The 21,886-nt window shown below is 43.2% G+C and overlaps 2 protein-coding genes across 20 annotated transcripts in view; one reads left to right on the top strand and one right to left on the bottom strand.

The window, feature by feature from the left end:
• Positions 1-4,066, top strand: part of NSUN7 (NOP2/Sun RNA methyltransferase family member 7) — a gene marked incomplete at its 5' end in the record, with an annotated part of 59,697 nt that extends 55,631 nt beyond the window's left edge. Inside the window, 2 exons of the mRNA XM_072784805.1 lie at positions 1,588-1,711; positions 2,288-4,066. Coding sequence (XP_072640906.1) covers positions 1,588-1,711; positions 2,288-2,923 — 760 coding nt within the window. The remainder of the gene's footprint in view (positions 1-1,587; positions 1,712-2,287) is intronic.
• Positions 4,067-5,638: 1,572 nt separating this feature from the next.
• Positions 5,639-21,886, bottom strand: part of APBB2 (amyloid beta precursor protein binding family B member 2) — a 375,292-nt gene continuing 359,044 nt past the window's right edge. For 17 of the 19 annotated variants that reach the window (XM_072806715.1, XM_072806682.1, XM_072806762.1 and 14 more), the window contains 6 exons: positions 21,472-21,586; positions 18,607-18,694; positions 17,675-17,758; positions 15,919-16,034; positions 14,110-14,289; positions 5,639-9,539 (listed from right to left, as the gene is read on the bottom strand). In XM_072806715.1, coding sequence (XP_072662816.1) covers positions 9,372-9,539; positions 14,110-14,289; positions 15,919-16,034; positions 17,675-17,758; positions 18,607-18,694; positions 21,472-21,586 — 751 coding nt within the window. In that variant the 3' untranslated portion in view covers positions 5,639-9,371. The remainder of the gene's footprint in view (positions 9,540-14,109; positions 14,290-15,918; positions 16,035-17,674; positions 17,759-18,606; positions 18,695-21,471; positions 21,587-21,886) is intronic. The other 2 variants (XM_072806752.1, XM_072806671.1) reach the window with 1 other exon arrangement.

Raw genomic sequence — 21,886 nt, 5'->3', positions numbered from 1 at the left:
TTGTTTGCCTCTCTCCTTTTTTTCTTTTCCCTCTTCCCATTATGTTCATCTATTTTTTTTCTTAAATTCCACATATGAGTGAGATCATATGGTATTTGTCTTTCTCTTATTTCACTTAGCAAAACACACTTCAACTCCGTCCATGTCCCTGCAAATGACAACATATTCTTTTTAATGGCTGAGTCCATTATGTACATATTCCACATCCTCTTTATCCACTCATCAGTCAGTGGACATTTGGGCTCTTTGCTCTGGCTATTTTTTATAATGCTGCTGTAAACATTAGGATGCATGTATCCCTTTGAATCTGTATTTTTGTATCCTTTGGGTAAATATCTAGTAGCACAACTGCTGGATTGTAGGGTATGAACACACATTTTTATGACATTTTGCTTTTGTTCGTGTTCTTTCTTCTACCTAGAAATACTTTCTTTACAGTATTGGAAACTTACTCATTCTTCAAGACACAGCACCAATGGTGGTACTTCTGTGGAATCTTCATATTTGCTATCCCATGGCCGGAGTTAATTGTACCTTTTTCTGTATTCCTACATGATTTTGCCTCTATTTGGCTCAGCATTCTTATTGGGTCTTTTTTATATTATTATAAACTGATTAGTTTCTTCAACTAAATTGTAAACTATTTAAGAGAATTAATATTTATGTACTTAGCACACAGTAGGCAAATAGTGAATGAATAAATATACATTTAAAATGGTTTTAAATCACTAAATTCTATACCTGATACTAAGATTACACTGTAGGTTAACTAACTAGAATTTAAATAAAAACTTGAAAAAAATAAAATGGTGCTAAATTTCAAAATATACAAAATTATTAACAAAAGAGTTCCTGATACTTTAATTTATATGGGAAAATATTGCTTTGATTAAATATATTTTAATTGTAAAAGTATGGGAATATAAGAATTATCTTTTATGAATGAACCACTTATTACTGAATGAGAAATTAAATAGTAAATATAAAAACCAAAATGTTATTTTACACATAATAGTGATTAGAGATTTTTATGTTTCTGCCACAAAATCTTTTCTTTGTTATGCACTTTCTTGAGCATTGTGTAACACATTCACTAATACTCAAAAAGTGGTTGGGAAGAATAATGTAGTTAAAACGATAGGCTGTATTTTTATATTGTAATTGTGCAAAAAGTAACCAAAAGAAGGAAGTCATACTTTTTGTATTTTGACAACATGTGAAAGTAAAAGTTTTTTTCTATTATATCTTTGTGATTACTATACATATTTACCTGTTTTGATAATGGAAGTCTTTTGGTTAACATATTAGCAACTTGGAAGAGATTTTAATTTGTAGAAAGGCTGGTATTCTTGGCATGGTTGTTTAAAGATGGAAACCTTGGGAAGCAAAATAAATTATGAGCTAATATGAAATAGTAGAGCTTTTAATTTATAATATTGTTCTGATTCAGCATTTTATTCTTATTTGGGATTTGTGCTTAAATGATTAGAAAACAATACTAGAAGAAAAATTGTCACAATTTACTGTCTCTCTTGATTGGCAAACAAGTCATTCTAACCATCTCCTGTTGGCTCATATCTATTGCAGGCTTAGTCCTCCTGTTCTTCCAATGTGTTCCTTAAAGGAAATACATCTGTCTACTGATAAATTTTTCAGAATGGAACCATCTGAAATTACCAATGGTTGTTTTCTTTCTGTTCTAACAAGGGAGGTAAGGGGGAAAATTCCAATCCATGTCATGCTTTGAATTAAGAAACTGCAAACCTCATAAAGAGGAACCTAGGTACTTTGTGAAGATTTTGAAATGGTGTGCTTACTGTGTGACACAAAAATCCCTTTTTTTTAAAGTTCATTTGTTTTAGGAAGCTCTATACGCAACATGGAGCTCAAACCCATGACCCTGAGATCAAGAGTGGCCTACTCTTCTGACTGAGCCAGCTAGGTGCCCCCAAATCCCTCTTTTTCTCTTTCCATTCCTCCTGAGCGATCCTTGCTTATCTGCTCTCCACCCCTACCTTTCCAAGCACTTTGCCAACATTTAGTTCATCTTAGCTCACATGGAAAAAATAAGCTCTAGAATTTTTTTTTTCTATCACATTTACAAATGAGGAAGTTTAAAGTAAAAAAAAAAAGTCATTTGCTGAGGTTTATGGGATATATTCGCGAATAAGGACTGAAAACCATTTCCTTTATAGTAAGAAAGATACTCTTTTATTTTTACTGAAATGCTGGGAGAATTTATAATATACAACTTCAACATGTAGTAACTGCCTCTTTTTAATTGTAGCGGGACCCATCTGAGACAGTGTCTGTGAAGGATGTTTTGGCCCGGGCTGCAGCAAAAGGTCTACTGGATGGAATTGAGTTAGGTAAATCTTCAAAACGGGAGAAGAAGAAGAAAAAATCAAAAACATCATTGCCAAAAGCTCCCACTAATGACAATAATGGGATCCAAATGAAAATCGCTGAGTTCCTGAATCGAGAAACAAATGCAAAAGCTAATCGGCCAGAGATATTAACAAAAACATCTCTTCCACAGAAAAATGCAACTCCAGCAAGTTCTTCCTCACAGGTCAGAAAACCTGGCAAACCTGCCAACAATCCCTTAGCGCCTACACTTACAAAGAACGCAGCTCACCCCAGACCATATGAACGGCAGACCAGCTTCCTAAGACCTCGCTCAGAAGACAGAGTGATTGCTCTGAAACCCATCGAAATTGTTCTGCCTCCGGTAATGTTGCCATTTTCAAGTTCCCAAGGGATCAAATCTCAGCTACCAACTCAACATTTTTACTATCGTTGGGTTGGACCCAAGACTGTCATGCCCAGCTACTTTCCCTCACCATCAATAACCAGAAGAGGGGAAAAGCCTAAAGAAAACTTACCTTCCTCCCTACTTCGGCGTCCTCGACCATGGCTTTGACTGTCTTGTGTTTTTTACAGGGGTCAAGAGCAGTTGATTTTTTTTTTCAAAGTCTGATATTTCTCTGAAGGTTAGATAACCCTACACAAGATACTCATCTTTTGGTCACTTAGTATCTTCTAAATGTGATATTACCTTCAAGAGAATTAGGACAAGTGAGAAAATAATGTAAGTGATCCAACAAAAGCAGAATTCCTACATTTCAACAGCTCAGTGCCGATCTGTTCTAGAATGTCCGGCTGTAGACTCAGTATCAGCTGTTAGAACCTGTCTTCTTGCTAACTTTCGGTCTGGACTCAGGATACTGTTTTAAGAGGAAGCTGCAAGTTTTTCCTGCAGGGAAACACTGCCTCATAACAGATGTGGGGCAGGTGACTGGAAAGCGTGGCCAGGGAAAAGACGCTGGCCTTCACGCCTACTTGAGGTCGCTTTTCTGTATCTATTCAGTTGTGGTTTGACATTTTCCATCACTATGGAGGTTGATTTTTTTTTCTTAAATATCAAAATATTCTTTAAACACGGGATGGCATGTATTTTTGTGATGTGATTGAGTAGGAAGGACAGGCAATTTTGAAGTTCCAGGTGTGGGTGGTTCAGCTGAACGCTACCAGAGTGAAAACTGTTTCTCCTTGGAAGAGCTTCCAGGATCCCGAGCAGATTGAACATAGTCAGCTTTCCCTTCTGACCATGCCAATCACAGTTGTGGAAAAGTGACTGTACACAGATTTCCATCTAATTCGTAATAATTCTGAGGGGGAGGAAAACTGAATGCAAGTGACACCTATTATTGAAGAGATCCATAAAAGTGTCTGCTTCTGTTCCAAGATCAGGTGAAACAGTAAAATCTACAAGTCCTAGCAAATGGTACTCGGTAATCAAACTTCAGTAGATCATTTCTGATGCACAATTAAAATATATTGTAGCACTATGTTAATTATATTAAAAGTCAATTCATCTTGAATTTATTATCTGTTGCCTATCAAGAATTGGTATGATGATCACTTCTGGGTCTATTGATTGGTTTTTCATCATGGAAACAGAAATTGTTTGACATTAAATCAAGTAAGTTACGACTATGAAACCTATTAAAATATGTTCATAGACACATTCATAAAGTTTGAATATAAAGTTCTATTTTCAGAATCCAGTTGTGTTGAACAGTTTTATGTGAATTCCTAAATGTTCAAGTCAGGCGGCATGATTTCAGTAGACTATTATCCTCTTCAAGATGAATTTTTAGGCCTGTATCAGCAATAACATTCTAGTCTTCATTTTCTCACTTGAAGTGAGGATAAACAAAATGGCAGATTTCATTTTAGTAGTAGTAAATCTTTATTTTAACTGAAAATTTACATTTATCAGAATGTGTCAGGGAAGAAAGGCAATAAGCCTTTTTATACTTGAACTTCTATTTTAAATCCCCAAAGAATTCTCAATTATGACTCTCAAAAAGTACAGAAATGTTTTAAACGCTCAGCTTAATTTATTGATTTCAAAAATAAAAAATGAGACCAGTTTCAAAAATAAGGTCTTTCCTCCTACTCCCTACTGTCTGGCTCTGAGTGTCCCAGGCCTCTAGAGCGCTAGCTAGGGCAGCTGAATTGAACTTTGTTGGGTAAAGAGCTAGTATTTTATCCCTGGAACCGCTTATTCCTCCTGCCTCTTCCCCTGCCCAAGGCTGAAAAGTATTCCATTGTCCCAAAGTAGCAGGTTTTAGATATTTATTTTCTGTGATGTTATAAAAAGATAATTCATCGTGGAGGAATAGTTCAAGATATTTTTCTGATAAGCTTTGTGATTCATGTCGTATCACAATTTAAGCCACTTATTTTCAGTATCTCATAGCACTCATCCTGTCACTATTTTTCTCTAGAAATATATGGAGATTTTGAACGGTTAAACTTGTAGTGCTCTTCTTTGAGGGTCTTTTTTTTTTCTTTGAGGGTCTTCTAAGAAGAACACCATCAATTATTTAAGTGCTTTCGTAAAAAGGGAAAAAGACTGGATAAAACTGTGAGAATGCTAGTGAAGGAGAGTACTGATTACACTCACATTTTCCTTTCTTGAGCTTCTTAGAGCAAAGCGCTGCAAAAACCTAAAATAATGAATTTACTGGTAGATTCTCCAATAGCAAATTTTGTCTGAAATTACCACTAATGTAATACCTGAAACCAAAATGAAATTTTGTTCCTTCAGAGTAACTGCCTTTGATAGAGTTAAGAAGCTATGACGGGGGAGGGAGGGATTGCAAGATGGACAACAAGGAGAAATGGGTACACACTGATCTCATGTGGATCTGGCAGTTAAACTAGCCCACATCTAACTGGCTCTTCTGGTTACCTTGGATTTTGGACTTAGTGCTTGTACAACATTATTCTTTATTAACATCGGGTTCTTAAAAGGAATGAAAGCTAGACTCTTAATACTAGGAAGACTGCTTCCACCCATCCCGAGCTGGTGACTAAGGATGCCAGCTGCCCTTCCTGATTGCCCCATCAGGGCAGTGCGATAAATTACTCAAAATTTAAAGTGACTATAGTTCTTACCAGGTGGAAATCTGCAGTAACAGTCAAAGCACAATCTTTCATTACTAACGTGGTTTTTAACTTGAGGTTAGAATCATCTGAAGAGAGAACGACTAGCGTGGAGATTCTACACTGGTTATTTCCATTCCTGGATCGATAGGACTGAGATGGCAGATGAATGAGCCAGACATTTTGTGCAGCTAAGTTTATTCTCACAACATATTACATTTAAATGTGTAAAAGTGGTCAACAGCAAAGGGGGCAGAAAGCAAAACCAAACGTTCTTTCAGGATAAACAAGCTGCTTTGGATGGCAAGGAGTGCTCTCATTGATAAAAGTGTGAGCAGAATCTTTTCTCTGAAGCTGAACTAAATTAAACTTCATTTTCCTGGCTGTGTAGCACACATGTCAGCTGTGTATTAGGTTAAGGAAGCCTGGCAACCTAGAGAGCTAATGGTTTTATTAGTTAAATTGTGCTAGTCTCAGGGCTCTGCTTTTCGTGGGAATTCATGAATTTGTGTTGCAAATGCTTATGAAATGAGGCATCATATGAGAAAAGGAGGAAAGATTTGGGGCTTTCTAGTAAATGACCTCGTGTAGAATCATCTTACAAATCTCCATCATAAAATCAGAGTGGATTTTGTAAAAAAGTAGCAGTGCCAACAGTTTATCACAAAGAGCTTATTTTAATGGAAATGGTCTAAATGTCCCTTCATGCAACCAGACAGACACAAACAAAAAACAATGGTCCTAATTAGCTATAGGTGATCTTCTATCCAGGTGGAAACAAAGGGCTTGTGGACATGTGTCTTTTAGATGAGATCACATGTGCTGTGAAGAATATAAAAACAAAGCACCCAAGCAGTGCTTCAGGTTTGCAAAGTGAAGTTTTTGCCATAGGCATGTTGGCTATTCCCCTTGATGCTGCCAAGGAGCACATATATGAGGTGGCAAGTCTGCGTCTATCTAGCTGCTTTTAAAAAATAAAAGGAACTTTAAGCATTTTGCCATTTCTTCTACATATTCCAATAAAAATGTGACTACAAATCATTACAAAACCACCTTTTAGGCGATGTATAGTTCACTGAGATTACTTAGGCCTGGATACACTGTGAGATACTATCCAGTAAAGATAATACATTAACACAATAATGCAGTATATTTCAGTAAAAATAGAATAAATAAAATAAAAATATTTCAAGCCGTATTTAACAGGTTAATTAAAACAATGATAAGACGTACGAGGCATAGCGGACGTGGCCGCCTGTTTACCGCGTCGCAGGTCTAAAGAAGATGCATAGATAACTCAAGTGTCACCTCAGCGTCGGGGGGGACACCGCGCCCTCTCACAGAGAAATACACACACACTGTCACACGTACTTTTTGGCCATGGCAGAAAGTGTCTGAACGCTCGGTTTAATGTAATGGATTTTACAAAATTAATTGCATTTAGTACGCAAAGCTATTTTCAAAACAGAATATCTGCAGTAAAGTTTTCAGTATGTAAAGCCTATCATTCATCTGAACACATTCTATAATTGCATATATTAATCAGTTTGCTACTTAAAGCTAGCTCAGTATTCTTGATCCCGAAAACAAACAAAGGTATACCTTAAAAAATGAACAGTAGGTTCTGGTAGAGATTTCCAGTAGAGAAGCGGGTGACTGATTCAGAATTTTTCTCACACTAAAGCCTTTCGTTCACTGCGGAGACCGTGATGAAAGATCATCATCATTAAACTTTAAACAGCTTTTCGAAGGGCACAGTAAGGATTTTCTTAATGCGAGAATTTCTTAGGATGGCACTGGTTACTTCAGATAGACTAGTATATAGGCTGGTGAGAAGCAGAACTCCTTTCTAGGGTGGCATCTTTTTTGTCACAACACTACAGTGCCGGCCAACAGTTCCAGGATTCTGAGGGAACAGAGGCAGGAGGCCACCGACTCCATCATGTTCTCTGGTGGCTAAGTACCATGGGTTGGGAGTATCTCTACCACAAGTAACGTCATCTCTGGAAAATCTCGTGAGTTGAACAGGCTTGTACTGCGTGTAGGATCCTGTTCTCTACAACACGTTTGAGGCACACTGTAGGAAAATAGGCCTGGACTGAGTGAGGGCAATGGTTTTATGATTAATACCACTGCATGAGGAATTTGGGTGTATTTCCCTATTTATACAGGGAATTCAAAGATTTTTTTTTTCTTTTCTTTTTCTTTTTCTTTTTTTTTACAATAACCAGTTATGCCAAGGGTAATTCTGGAGAAACCCTTCCTCACTGATGTGGAAGCAACATAACGTATAACAGAGTTGGGAAGCATGGGTTCTGGTCCTGGCTCTCTCATAAAGTTTTGAGACATCTTAGGCTAAGTGACTGAGCCTCTTGGTACTTTATATATATTTTTATTTCTCAAATGTGTTTATAGAGTACCTTTCTCTACCTGTTAAGGCTCAAATGTGATAAGACTGTGGAAACCGTTTTGACAAGAACATAGTAGTGGATAAACAAAGTGTTACTTTTTATAACTGGATGTCTTAAAATGTTAATTTTGACATTAAAAAGTTAACTAAGGCTAATATTTAGATTGGTCTCCTTAGCAACTTCTTTTTAAAACAACAATGTCAGTAAGAGTCTAAATCTGTGTATCTTTATAGGTGAGAAAATGTTATTTTTGGGACACTTGTTAAGCAGTTCGTTGTTGCTGTGTATATTTTGCTCTGATACGAAATTTTTAAATCTTGAAAAAAATGGAAAAAATATAAATTTAAAAATATATCTAGTAAAGTCCAACAAATTCTAATATTAAATACATAAATTCAGAAAGATTCGATTTAATGTAATTTGTTGCCATGGACAATACATGTTGGACAGACAGCTTTCTGGGCAAAAAGCAGGAAGGTAAGACTGCATACAGAATCCTAGCAGGACATTTCACTAGGAGGACTAACATAATGACATGGTGGTAGAGAGTCAAAGTATGAATGACACTCCCTCAACTCCAAATTGCATATTGGCTGATTATCAAACTAAGGATGAAAGGCGTACGAGGAATATTTCATTGTAATGTTGTTTATGTAGAGAATGGCCATAGTGAACTATAATTCTCTAGCTGCATTGTACAATATAAGGCAGAAGTTTGAAATATGTCCCACCCAAAATGCCTTATGATTTTCTTAAATCTTTTTTTTAAATAATTGGTTTGAAAACCATCTAGAAAGGCTATTTTTTTGTTCATTTTAATTTCTCAAATTTGGTTTGTTTTTCACTTTTGAAGTTCACTTTTCCCCCAACATCCCACAAACAGCTGTAGACATGAAATGGTGTCCGTGTGTCAAAGAGCTCGTCAAGGAAAGCTGCCATTTGGTTCCTGTCCTGATGCCAACAGCCAATTGTGTCAACAAAAGGTTCGATTTTATGAAAGACTGAAACAAAAACTCATCATCCTATTTTAACAGCAATTCAATGGTATCTGGTATGCAGTGGCTACTCCAATGTTGGAAACAGGGCAAAGTGCTGTAGGACTTAAACATTGCTTGTGACAGATCCAGTCAAGAAGACAGTGAAACTAACTCAGGTGTCATTCGCTCCAAGGACTCTGCATGAGTTCACTAGGAGGGGTGTGGCCACATTCTTCTCTGTGTATGTGAAGTTAAGTAATGTTCACGATATTTACAATAAGAAAAAGACCTTCCACTGCTCATGATGTATCTGACTCATAGCAAAAAAAATTAGTCATGCTTCTTTTCATATCACATGATGGTGGCAAGACGAGAGAACATGCTTGTCTAACACTGTTTGGTTAAGGATAAATTCTCTGAAGACAAAGCATCAGCAACTGAATGGAAGGCCAGGTATCAGTTCATCTTCTTTAGTGTAGCTATTCAATCTTCAGGTAAATATTCCAGAATCCTTGGACATATGCAGCTATGGCGTCTCTGTGACAGGGCGTTTCTGTTTCAAAGTGTCAATGAGGGATAAGACCCCTCGTTTTACATTGGTCGTGACTCTTCTGGTCACGGAGTCTGCTGGCGGAGGAGGTGGTCGAACTTTCTGTGAAGGCGGTCTGGCTACCAAGCACTTCTGGTATCGTAACTGAAATAAAACAAAAATGTTTTATGGTCATTAATGACATATCATCCCTTCTTGTTTGATTTTAATTCACCAATGCATTTACTTCCAAAACGTAATGACTTAGCTCCTAAACATAAATCCAAGAGTTTATTATTTCTTTTCTTAATATGGGTATTTTATTTTATTTATTTTTTAAAAAGAGTTTATTCATGAGAGACACACAGAGAGAGGCAGAGACACAGGCAGAGGGAGAAGCAGGCTCCATGTGGGGAGCCCGATGTGGGACTCAATCCTGGAACTCCAGGATCATGCCCTGAGCCAAAGGCAGATGCTCAACCACAGAGCCACCCAGGCATCCAAATGTGGGTATTTTATTTTTATTTTTTTATTTTATTTATTTTTAAAGATTTTATTTATTTATTCATGATAGACAGAGATAGAGAGAGAGAGAGAAGCAGAGACACAGGCAGAGGGAGGAGCAGGCTCCATGCAGGAAGTCTGATGTGGGACTCGATCCTGGGACTCCAGGATCATGCCCTGGGCAGAAGGCAGGTGCTTAAACCGCAGAGCCACCCAGGCTGCCCCAATGTGGGTATTTTAAATGCTCCCAAATGATCATTATGCTTGGGACACGTGGGTGGCTCAGTTGGTTAAGCATCCAACTCTTGATCTCAGCTCAGATCTTGATCTCAGAGTTGTGAGATCGAACCCCGCATTGGGCTCTGTGCTGGGTGTGGAGCCTGCCTAAAGAAAAACAGATCATTCAGCTCAACAAAGTTGAAAGTTATGGCTTTCCGCATCCATCTCCACCCTCTACTTGTTCTCTATACAGATAGGCTGGTTGCAATTAATGTACCTAACAGTCAAAGAGCTAATGAAAAGGATCAGGAGAGACAGTATTTGAGTTTTGTCGGAGACATGTACATCTCTGTACAAGAGGTAAGTGCTCATGGCTAACTGGGAGACAACATGGTGGAAAGGTCACAGACTGAAGCGAGGCTCTGTCCCTTATGTGAACTGTATGACCCAAGCAAGTTATTCCATCTCTCAGCCTTAGTTTCTTCCATGTAAAATGGCACAGAACTAGGACCTTTACAGAGGGCGTTATGAATAAGGAATCCTTGCAGAAGGCTGAAAACAGGCCTAGCAACACTGAAGGCATTCATAAGTATTTGCTCTCCCTCCTGTTTCCTGCTTTAATAAAAAAGAATGATGTATAAGATTTCAGGATACATTTTATCTGCAAGCTGAAATCCTCATGGATTTAAAAAGTTTAAGTAGCCTCTATACCCAACATGAGGCTCAAACTCACAACCCCGAGATCAAGAGTCACACACTCCACTGCCCAAGCCAGAAGCCCCTAAACCCTCATGGAATTTAAAATGTCCATGAGCACTGTTGGCCCCCCAGATAGTTTCTCTCCTTCAGAAATATAACATAATCCACTCACTTTTTTTTTCACTCACTTTTATATTAATGAAAAGATAAGTAATTCCTCAAAATTAGATGAGAAGGTTAAAATTTACCGAATGTTTTTTCCTAATCAAAGCACTTTAAAATCATTCCGTGGTTGATTTTTTAAACTCTGCTTAAACATTATGGGTTCTTTAGTACAGTGCAAAACAGGCTGACGCTTCCCTGTGGGAAGCATAAACTATCTACAGGAAGGACTCTGAGTCCCAATGCCCAGAGGCTACAGAACCGGCTCCTTTTGATCCAATCATCCAAGAACTGATTTCTCAAGTTTCCTCTGGGTTAGGTATCTTGCTAGGTCTGTATTACAACCCAAAGCACAGACTTCCAGAGCACAGATCTGTAAATGGGCAGGTGTGGCATCATGGTACACCCGACTAGGCATCTCTACTGTCAAGTGTGTCCCGTGTGAATCAAAATTGCACCTGGTGAATTTCATGAAGGCTCCCCCTCTCATTCTAGATGCCACCAAAATATCTTTAGCCAGGCCTACACTACACAACTGCAAAAAGTACCTAAAAATTAAGTAGATTCAAAAGAATGTGTTAACACCCCCAGATGTTTCAGATGGCATAAATTCATGCGTAGATATTTCAGAGAGAGATTCATGTGGATCTGACTGAAGAGGAAAGCTACTGAGTTAGAAATGCTGGAATCTGAGTGGAGAGGAGAGTGTGATGTCACCAGTGAGCCTCATACTGGGTTGGCCGAGCCGCTTCAGCTGGTCACCCTGTTACAATTAAAATCGTAAGCAAATGAGTAAAAATGGTTTCTCAGAGAGAAAATGAGGCTGAGAATCAGAAAATAAGCTGTAACCAGTGATAAAGCTAATTATTTGTCACCAGCATTTAAAATGTACAGTTAAGGCGGAAAGCCATTCATTTTACGACTAAAACCATCTGTTAGGATCTTTTTCATTTCGTGAAATACCTCAAGGGTCACCCCCCACTTTTGCTTGACTGGGTGCTTCCACTTCCCATTGTCTTCATCCCCTGAGTGTCCTGCGCTGGGCCGGGGGGGTTCATCTGGACTCCTCCACCAGCTTTGCCCCCCCCCCCGCCCCTCCCCTTCACTTGCAGGGGAATCTGAGCCTGCTTCCCGGCTCCATAGCACTTGAGGGGAAACCCTATCCCTGACAGAGGCCCGCGGTGTCAGAACCCCACCAGCTCTTCCCCTCCCTCCTTCCTCCTCCCCTCTTCATTCAAAGATGTCCTTCAAGGGGAGGTCAGCTGGCCCCCTGTTCTTATGCCTGGCCTTTGCCATCTACAGCCCATCTCAGTCTTTGCCTTCATTCTTAGTCTAGCAACCTCTTGCAACCTCCTGTGACACCACCTCTTGGATTCTTAGCATTTGGCTACTCTCAGGGTCACTGTGACCCAAATAGGCTAAACCCCAACCCGAGGCTCTTAATCTACCACCAAGACCTTGCCCCAACTGTGTGTATGACCCCCCTTTCAATCCAGTGTTACTAGCTCATTTCCCTCTGCCTAAAAAAATGTGCGAATCCCTCTGCACCCCATCAGAAAACCAGAAGCAAAACCCTCACTGCTGTACTTCGAGCTACCCCTTCCACATCCGACTTGGTCTATCTTCAGGGTCTCTACATCTTTTTCCTCCTGGTACTTCTCAGGCCAGTGTGATTTTAATACTTTCATTTATAGTACCTTTTACACTACAGCAGAATTTTGGTTTATGTGTCTCCCCCATCTACCTAAGCTCTATAATACAAGGATCTTAGTCCCAGGGTCCAGCCCATAAATGGTGGGTTGAGTTAAATGAACAGGTGCTTTAAATTCAGTATTTCTCATCCCCAGCCAGGCAATTCTCTACAACATCCCAAGCCATCTGCTCCTGCCATTGTACTGGATTAGACCCTCTGAAACTCACATCTGGACCAGTATGGCCTCCTGGCCGAGCTCCCCACCTCAGCCTTGTCCTTTAAACCCATCCTCTACATTGTTTTTTTTTAGTTTTTTTTTTTTTAAGATTTTATTTATTTATTCCTGAGAGACACAGAGAGAAGCAGAGACACAGGCAGAGGGAGAAGCAGGCTCCCTGCTGAAGCCTGATGCAGGACTTGATCCCAGGACCCCGGGATCATGCCCTGGGCTGAAGGCAGATGCTCAACCACTGAACCACCCAGGGGTCCCTACTTTGGTTTCTTTTTTGTGGAGTATGCTTTTAAAATCTAGTATCAGTTCATCTCTCCTGCTTAACACCTCTCCTGTTTGCTGAAGATAATCACCTTGGCATGACATCACAGGCCCTTCATGATACAGACCTCACCTTTTTTACTTGGTTCCAGCAACCCAACCTGCTGTTGCTAAGAATTACCACCCACCCCAGGTTTGGATGCCTATATTCATTCTGTTCTGCAACTTTTCTAGAACTTTTTCAGTGCCTGGCATAACAGGTGCTCAAAGGATATTGGCAGAATGAATGATGAAGTGTTTTTGTTTGTTTGAAATCATATACATGGTACACAGAGCACCAGCTTTGTCACCTGAAAAACTTGGGGTCTAATGCAGGCTTTGTCTCTTACCAACTCTGCGCCCTGAGCTCCGTTCTTTTCTCTAAGCCTCTGTTTTCTCACAAATAAAGCAGAACTAACAACCACCTTCCAAATAGTTGCTGTAAGGGCTGAGTTCACAGATACAAATTAAATAAAATATGTAAGAACAACATGCTTAAACCAACTATCTGAAACAAAAAAAATCATTCGGTACGCTGCATTTTTTAAGTACTAAGTTGGTTCTAAACGGTGCCAACTCATACATGGCCAACATTTCCTGATCATATACTGAAATTAATTAGGGATCGAGACTTAAGAATCCTCCAATTTGTAGTTTTGAAGATCACTGCTTTCAATGGCACTGGAGTCTCAACAGAATGTAGCTCCATCCAGCCCGGCTTCTTGTGGGTGTCCTTGGCTGTTGAGATGGCGAACTGCTCGTTGTCACGGATGGCATCCACAGGAGCGAGGCGTCATACAGCAAGGCATTACTTTAGAGGTTAGATGTATTTTCTTTCAAATTAGTAACTCTGCACTAATTTACTGCACATAAAACAAAAGCAGTGGCGTGGAGCTCCAGCAGTTCCCTGGAGCGTGATTACTCACCATGCAGGCGGCCTGCACCGCCTCAGACACGTTACCCGCATTAGGCTCGCACCAGAAAACATGGCACTCAAAGCGCTGGTTCCCAGTGTCCATGATGAAGGCAAATGTATGGACATCCTTCCCGACACCCATGAAGGACAGGAATCGCACGCGGCACTCCACTAAGGTTTCCTCTTCATTCTGCAAGACATGCTGGTCAGCAGCCCGCTCTGTCTGTGAAGCCAGGTGACAGTCATAAACGTGCTCATTTCTTAAATTATAGACTCAAGCCTGGAGTGGCTGCGTACAGACACTGGTATTCAAAATATATAGCTAGACTGGATTTAGAAAGGACTCCTATATTTTCTAAATATGTCCGGAGAGGCCATCACTACTATATGGGTGTCTCATCGACATTTAACCATGCTCTGAACTACACTGTGCTTCTGTGTGTTCTGTTCTCTGTCTGCCACACTCCAAGCCTGTGTGTTCACTGTGGGCAGGGGCAGTGTCATGTGTACTTCTTAGGCTTTGCCCACACAGGGCACCTGGTGGCTCAAAACCCATCTGCCCAGGCGAACCCACTGGAAACCTCAGAGCACCAAGAGAAAAGGAGCTACAGGATCTCCTTCTCATGCTAAGTAGCACACTGTTTCACATTTCTATCTAAAACCATGTAGAAAAGCTGCCAAATCACTCCTCCCCCTCCACAAACTGGCGTCCATATGGTATCCATATGATGCAGTGTAAAGAAACGTTCAGAATCCATTCTTACAAACACCACATCCTTTGCATCAACCATATGCAATTTCTGAATTAGTAAACACATCCAGAATGTTGACTTTTGGATCATTAACATCTCAACTTACTAGATATTCACTCAGGTGCTATGGAATTCTTTCATAGGCAAATGAAACTAGCCTGAGACACCATGAAGTTTTCTTGGGAGAAATGATGTTTAGGTCGAGACCCGGGTAAGGGTTGGGTAGGCAAAGGGGTGAAGCACAGAAGGAGCAGCACTTGCACACGGTGAGGGAGAAAGGAGCTTCTTAGAGACTTAAGAAGACCCAGCTTGGTGGGCTGTAGAGGCAGGCAGGGCCAGTGAGCATCACTCCTAACTCCTTCTGAGAAGGGGAACTGGGCTTGAAGGTGACCTTCCAGTGGACGGCATCGAGAGCAGGCCAACGCCTTGTGCTCTTTCCACAACAGGTGCTTCACAGAGGGAGAACTGAGAAGTGGTCACGAGCCTAGAGCAGACCACCTGGACCGAATCGTGAGCTTGTTGCTTCTAGTTGTTGTGACCACGGGCACTATTTGCCTCAGTTTCCTTAACCAAAGAATGGGTAATTTGATTTGAGGCTAATGCTGGCTTCTCTTGATGACCAGTGGCCTCTGCTACCAACGACAGAACAAACCAGGGGACTTTCCACAACAGAAGTGTCTCCTGTGCCCCAACTCCAGACAAACAGCCCAATCCATACTGAAAGCCTGGAGACGAGCCCGAACACCAAATCCCACAATGAGTGACTGCCGGTGTCATATAGGTACCTCTAGCAAATTACTTCAATCTCTTGGGCACCAGAGCAACAAAGAATTGGGAGCACCAAAATAGATGCTTCTTGGTTCAAAGAAAAGCAAAGTTATGCCAAGATCCAGACACAAAGGACAGAAAAAAGAAAAAAAAAATTTAAATGCTGGCTATTTTAATCACAATTAAGCACACCCCCAGAGGTCCAGCCTTGGCTTTGTGTCTCCATTTCACGGAAGATTACTGTAGCCAGAGTTTCACTGTAACCCATGAAGACCCACCGCGCATACAATCCCACTCACCTTTTCACTGATGACAGTCACAGTAGCATCGGCCACATTCATGTTCACAGACAGCCAGTCCTCCTGGTTCGACGAGGTCGTAAGACTTTCTATGGCATTGTTCAGGGTATCCATTCCTGTGGATAGAACAGATCACTGAGGAAGCTCCTAAAGCCATTTATCATTCTCGAGTGTGGGCCCAAATCACCCAGTAACAGCTACACCCAAGCAGATCTTTTTTCTTTTTTCTTTTTGGTATTTCGTTGGGAGCATTTCATTGCTTGAAAGAAAAAAACCAAACAAACAGCTTTTTCAACAGAAAGAAGGGTCATGAGAACCTCCAGAGAGGTACCCAACTGGACCGTGGTACTACTTTCCTTCCAGAGAGTCCCACCCTGAGTACATAAATAGCACTTAAGCAAATGTTACCTTTCCCTAAGCAAGGAGCCTTGGGAAAGGGAACGGGACAGAAGCCAGCATCTTCCAAAATACCCCACCTTCCTCCATCTTACTCTGTTCCTTACAGAAGGCCACATCTAGGAGGCCCGCCTCCTGAGCAGGGTGCACGATGCCCCGGGCCCTGCTGCAGGGTGTTGTGTGGCAGTGTGAGCGGGGAGGTGGGAACAGCAGCTTCACTGAGGCATCATTCACATACAGCTCACTCATTGGAGGTGTACGATGCACTGGTTTCTGGTATATTCACAGGATTGTGCAAACCATCACCACAATCAAATTTAGAACATTTCTATAACCCCCAAAAGAAAGCCTGTATGTTTTAGGGGGTCACCATCTATTTCTTCCCAGTCCCCTGGTCTGTCCAGAGGTTGGTCTATTCTGGACATGTCATACACATGGGATCATACGGCGTGTTTCTTTGTATCCAGCTTCTTTCATTTGGCTTACTGTCTTCCAGGCCAACCCACGCTGGTACTTCATGCCTCTTTACTGCCAAGTAAAATTACCAAGTACAGCAGTATTCCATTTTTGGGTGGGGGGGCAGTATCACATTTTATTAATCCATTCATCAGTTGATCGACATTTGTTTCCACTTTTTGACATTGATGAATAACGCTGCTGTGAGAGTTGGTGTGGACAGATGTTTTCATTTCACTTGGGTAAACGCCCAGGAGCAGAACTGCCGAGTCCAATGGTAACTCTGCAGTTCACCTTTGGAGGAACGGCCAGACTTTTTTTCCAGAGTGGCTGTGACCATCTCACTTTTTCCCAAGCAGTGCATAAGGGTTCTGATTTCTCCGCAGCCTCTTCTCCCCAGGGGAAGGCTCCATGTCCCAGCCTCCTTTGAGCATGGTACAGCTGAGCAACCCAGCTCTGCCCCAGGCTGTGAGCCAACTGCAGTGTGTGCCGCCTGGGGGTGGCACCTCGAAAGGAAGGCATGAGGGCTCCCTCGGCCTCCACCCCCCACCCAGTGGTCACCAGCACTGATGGCGGTACCCGGTCCCAGAGCGGGCGGCTCCCTGCGAGAAGGGCGCAGCCCTTGGGAGCCCTGGATCTTGCATCTCCACGCTACAGTGTGAGCCATGCGTGTGCCCTGTTAAGTCCCTCTATTCTGGGGACAACGTGACGGGGCAGCTTAGCCCGTCCTCTATTGCTCTCTGGATCAGGACCATGTACGTGCCCTGGCTGGTGACAGTGCAGGGGCTTGATTCAAGACGGGGGAGAGGGATTAGAGGAGCAGAGCCCACCCCTCGGGGGGACGATCACCTCCCAGGAGCTCCCAAGCGCTCGCAAAGTCAAAGGACATAAACGTTTCACATACCGACTGGTTTGTCTACGGGTAACATGCCCAAGTACTGCACGTGGAACTTCTGGACCAGCTCAGTCTTTGGTGTTGGAAAGTCTACTGCAGGAGAACAAAAGCAACAGACTCTTTCACCGTGGTTCGGACACCCACAGCCGGCCGCCACGCTGTGCGCCGTCCGGATTGCCCAGCACACCGCCCGCGCCACGACGTCCTGTTTCTAGAGGGGGTGCGGCCTCTGTTCTGTGAGAAGAGCATCTCTTCCACCAGACACTGCGGCTCTGTCACTCAAAATCCCACCTGACTTTCATTTCTAGGCAGGGAAGCATTTGAAAGCAGGACGTGGGATGGATGCATTAAAAGCTGCTACTGTCTTTTTTCATATATGCTAAATCCACCAGTTTTGATGGCCTATTTGGGAGGAGTGGTTGGTGGCCCAGAGAAAACTGAATCACAAAGGGCACCGAGACAGGAAAATAACAGCATCCCCCCACGTGTCTCCAGTTTTATTTTATAGACCTGACCTCTAACATTATGTTAGTTTCAGGTGTGGCGCTCGTACGTATCGCCAAAACGATCACTGCAGGAAGTCTCCTTGACGGTGATCATTATAGTTGGCAAAAAAAATTTTTTTTTCCACGTCAACCCACATATTTTTAGACCAGCTGGTTCTTATCTCACGCTATACATGAATTATAGAAGCACTAAAGATAATACTCTCTAGTCTTGTCCAATAACAACAAAACTCATCCTGGTCCTTTGTGCCTAATCCTGTCGGCACAAAACAAACTCTGGGCCAGGAGGACCCCCTAGTGCATGTTCGGTGAGCATCTGTGGGTTGAGCATGGTTCTGCAGGAGACTAGAAATGGCAGGGAACCCCACGAGGCCCTCTGGGTCTTCACCAGGCTGCAGAGCGCCAGCATGAAGGGAGCAGGTGCTGCTCGCCTACCTTGCAAGGGAACGTCGAGGTTCACATTGGTTCTTTCCTGTAGGGAACTGCAGGCCAGGGCTTTGGCATTCTTCCGTTCGGCCATAATCTGAAGAGGAGAAAACACACCTGTGGTTTGTGGTTACAGACCCCGTCTTCAGCTTTTCCAGCCAGGAAAGGGCCTGAGGTGACTTTACTTCCAAGTTGAATAGGTTTTCGTCTACCGCCTGACCACCCTCCTCTGCGTCGCTGAGCTACTTGGAGAACTGCGCTCATTTTCCCCAGGGGTAACAGGTGAAGGACTATCCCCCTGAGGAGCAATCTCCTGATTGCTTGGAAATGCTTCCTCCTTTCCCCAGGCTCCCACCTCTAGGGAGACAACCCAAACAAATACCCTCTGCTGGTCCACTGCGGTCACTGGAACATACAGCAACAGACTTTTCTCATTGCTTCTGAATGTTAACTTCTTGGCACCCTTTTCAGGGCTCGGGGGTTAGTGTTTGTGGGTTCAAATCCCTCCTTCACTACTTACTAGCTGTGTGACCTTGGGCCAGTCACCTGACCCCTTGTGTCTCGTTTCCTCTTTGCACGTGGGAATAATAATATTTATGTCCCCAGTGATAATGTGTTGTCAGTTCTGAGGACTGAATGTCAGCACTCAGAAATATTCCCTGCTCTGGGGGTTGTTATTCTCAAATCTGTTTGCGGTCTGCTGTTAGGGGCACTAGGATCATTTTTCACTCCTGTTCACGAAGTGCTGTTGGTTTAGGGACTGGAGGAAACCCACCCTTCAGTGACCCCAAAAGCAACTCCTATCTTCATTCCCAGCCCAAGCTTTCCATTTCAGGTGGAACAAAAGTGGCTTCCTCCCCAGAGCTCCACTCCAGCCCTCTGTGGGTCTGTGCCTGGGATGGCAGGCAAGAGGGCTGCTCACAATAACATCACATTTTTAATGAGCACTTGCTCTGTGTTAGGGCCATGTTCGGGGGGCTTTACACTAGAATACAAGCTCCACGAGGACAAAGATTTCTTTCTTTCCTGTTTTAGCCTCTGCTGTATTCTTAGAACAGGACTTGGCACACACACGATGTTCAGGGCTATCTGCTGCCTGAATGAATGGAGAAAATGATGAGCAGGGAGTGTGCTGCAAAGCTGCAGGCTATGCCGGGGCCCGTCAATGCCAGAGTGGGATAAATGGTGATGGCCAGACCAGCACCGACCCTGCATGCGCTGGTCACCCTGCATGCCCTGGTCACCTGGATCAGAGCCGGCCCAGCTCCTACCCCTCCCTTAGGAAACGTGGCTGGCACCTGCTTTGCTTCTGATGTGCAGATACCAGGCTACAGCCTGGGCCTGGCTAGCTGAGGAAGTGCTGTGATGAGGTGGGGTCTTGACATCTGCCTCGAACCAGAAAGGTGATGCTCAGCAGGGGGGGTGGCCAAGTCTCATGTTCAGATTCAGTAAGTCAGTCTGGGGGTGGAAAGGCCTGGCTGAAGGACACCTGTGCCAGTGCCCTGGGCACTTGGCCCACCACTATTTGAACACCAGCTGGCGGTGATGTTGCTAAAACATCAACCATCCTGGTACTGCACTCCTTGGAGGTCCAGGGACAGAGTGGCCAGTGGTCTGCTCTCTACTGGCTCGCCCTTGGAACACTGTGTTCATTCAGGGGGGGCCAACTAGAGAGCACAGAAGAGGGTTAGGAGCCTCGTAACCTTGTGACCCAAAAGAGGTGAGGATTCTGGAGGAAGGAGGAGGACAGGAACAGGACTGCACAGACACCTGTCTAGCACCCCCAAACGTACAGGTACAGTCCACAGCTTCAAAGGTCTTCCAACAGTAAAGGGCTGCCCAGCAAGCAGATGAAATGGAGGACTCTTTCTTTGTGGCTATAGATCACACATCTCAAGTAAATCTATGGAGGTTCTGGAGGGGATGATTTCAGGTCTACGCAAGAAAGAACTCTTTAACAGCCAGAGCTAGAGCTGCTCAATAATATCACTGTCTCCTGAGAAGTGCAAGACCCTGTTAAAGGGGGTCACGGAGGTGCAGGCAGAGGATGGGGATGTTTCTATCAGGACTGCTCTGCTGGAGGGGAAGGAGGAAGGGAGGCTGGTCTGGCGACGTCCAGCTGTCCATCCTCATTCTGTGCCTCTGGTTAAAGCAGTGGGACCTCACCAGTGTAAGACCTTGACCACAGCCTGCCTCATGGCTGGTCGGCTTCCAGGAGCAGCTGTGTGTCCTCCTGAAGCCAGTGTCAGTCAGCTGCCTGCATTTCCACAGACACCCAGGTGGTTTCTTTCTTTCTTTTTTTTTTTTTTTCTTTTTAACTCATGAGAGAGACAGAGAGAGGCAGAGACATAGGCAGAGAGAGGAGCAGGCTCCATGCAGGGAGCCCGATGTGGGGCTTGGTCCCAGGACCCCGGGATCACAGCCTGAGCCAAAGGCAGTTGCTCAACCACTGAGTCCCCCAGGAGTCCCCTCTTGTAAAAATATTTTCCCAGGTGGTTTCTTATCATCCTCCCCTTTTCCAATGTTTTACGCTCAGATCTGGGGCCGTGTCCCTGAAAAGTCTGCCCCGACTTCTTTCCCCCTTCTCCCTGTCGGGCTGGGGATACGCATCTCCACGCACCGGCCCTGCCACTGTTCTGTCCACCTAGCTCACCCTGCAAGCTGTGGAGGGGCCCAGGCTTGGCTCATCTCGGAGGCAGAGCATCACTGAGAGCAAGAGTGCTTTATCCCAGGGGGCTACACAGATGGTCTGCCCGTTTCTCCCTGAACACGACATGCAGGCCAGCATCCCCCCCGCCTTCATATCCCCTTCCCTGCTCAGGCAGAGAGAAAGAAAAACAGAGGGACGGACCCCTGCATCCTGGCCCACCTTACCTTGGAACAGATTTCGTGGAGACTTGTGGCGATGGCTTTTGCTGGTGTGTCACATCGAAATACGTGACATTTCAAAATCCTCGTATCTTTGTCTCTTGCTACGTAAGCAAAATCTCTGTGCGAACAGAATTTATCAGGACATCAGAAAAGGGACCTCTAGCAACATACGCTCTAGTTACGAATGTTAGCTGAGCGAGCGGCCAGCGTGTCGGTGGCAGAGTAGGTATGTGGTGGGCAGAACCAAAACGTAAGCTTCACTAGCTGCCTGGGACACAGGGACAACTCCAGGGATTTAAGAATTCATCTCTGAGTAACTATACTGTTTCCCAAAGTCAATGTCCTGAGCTCCTGGAATCTCTTACGACCAAAACTGAATTTTAAATTTTTTATATTATTTATTTATTTTTAAAGATTT

Source organism: Canis lupus, chromosome 2 (assembly GCF_048164855.1).
Source record: "Canis lupus baileyi chromosome 2, mCanLup2.hap1, whole genome shotgun sequence".
Taxonomy (NCBI): Eukaryota; Metazoa; Chordata; class Mammalia; order Carnivora; family Canidae; genus Canis; species Canis lupus.
This window is presented reverse-complemented; position numbering and strand designations above follow the sequence as displayed.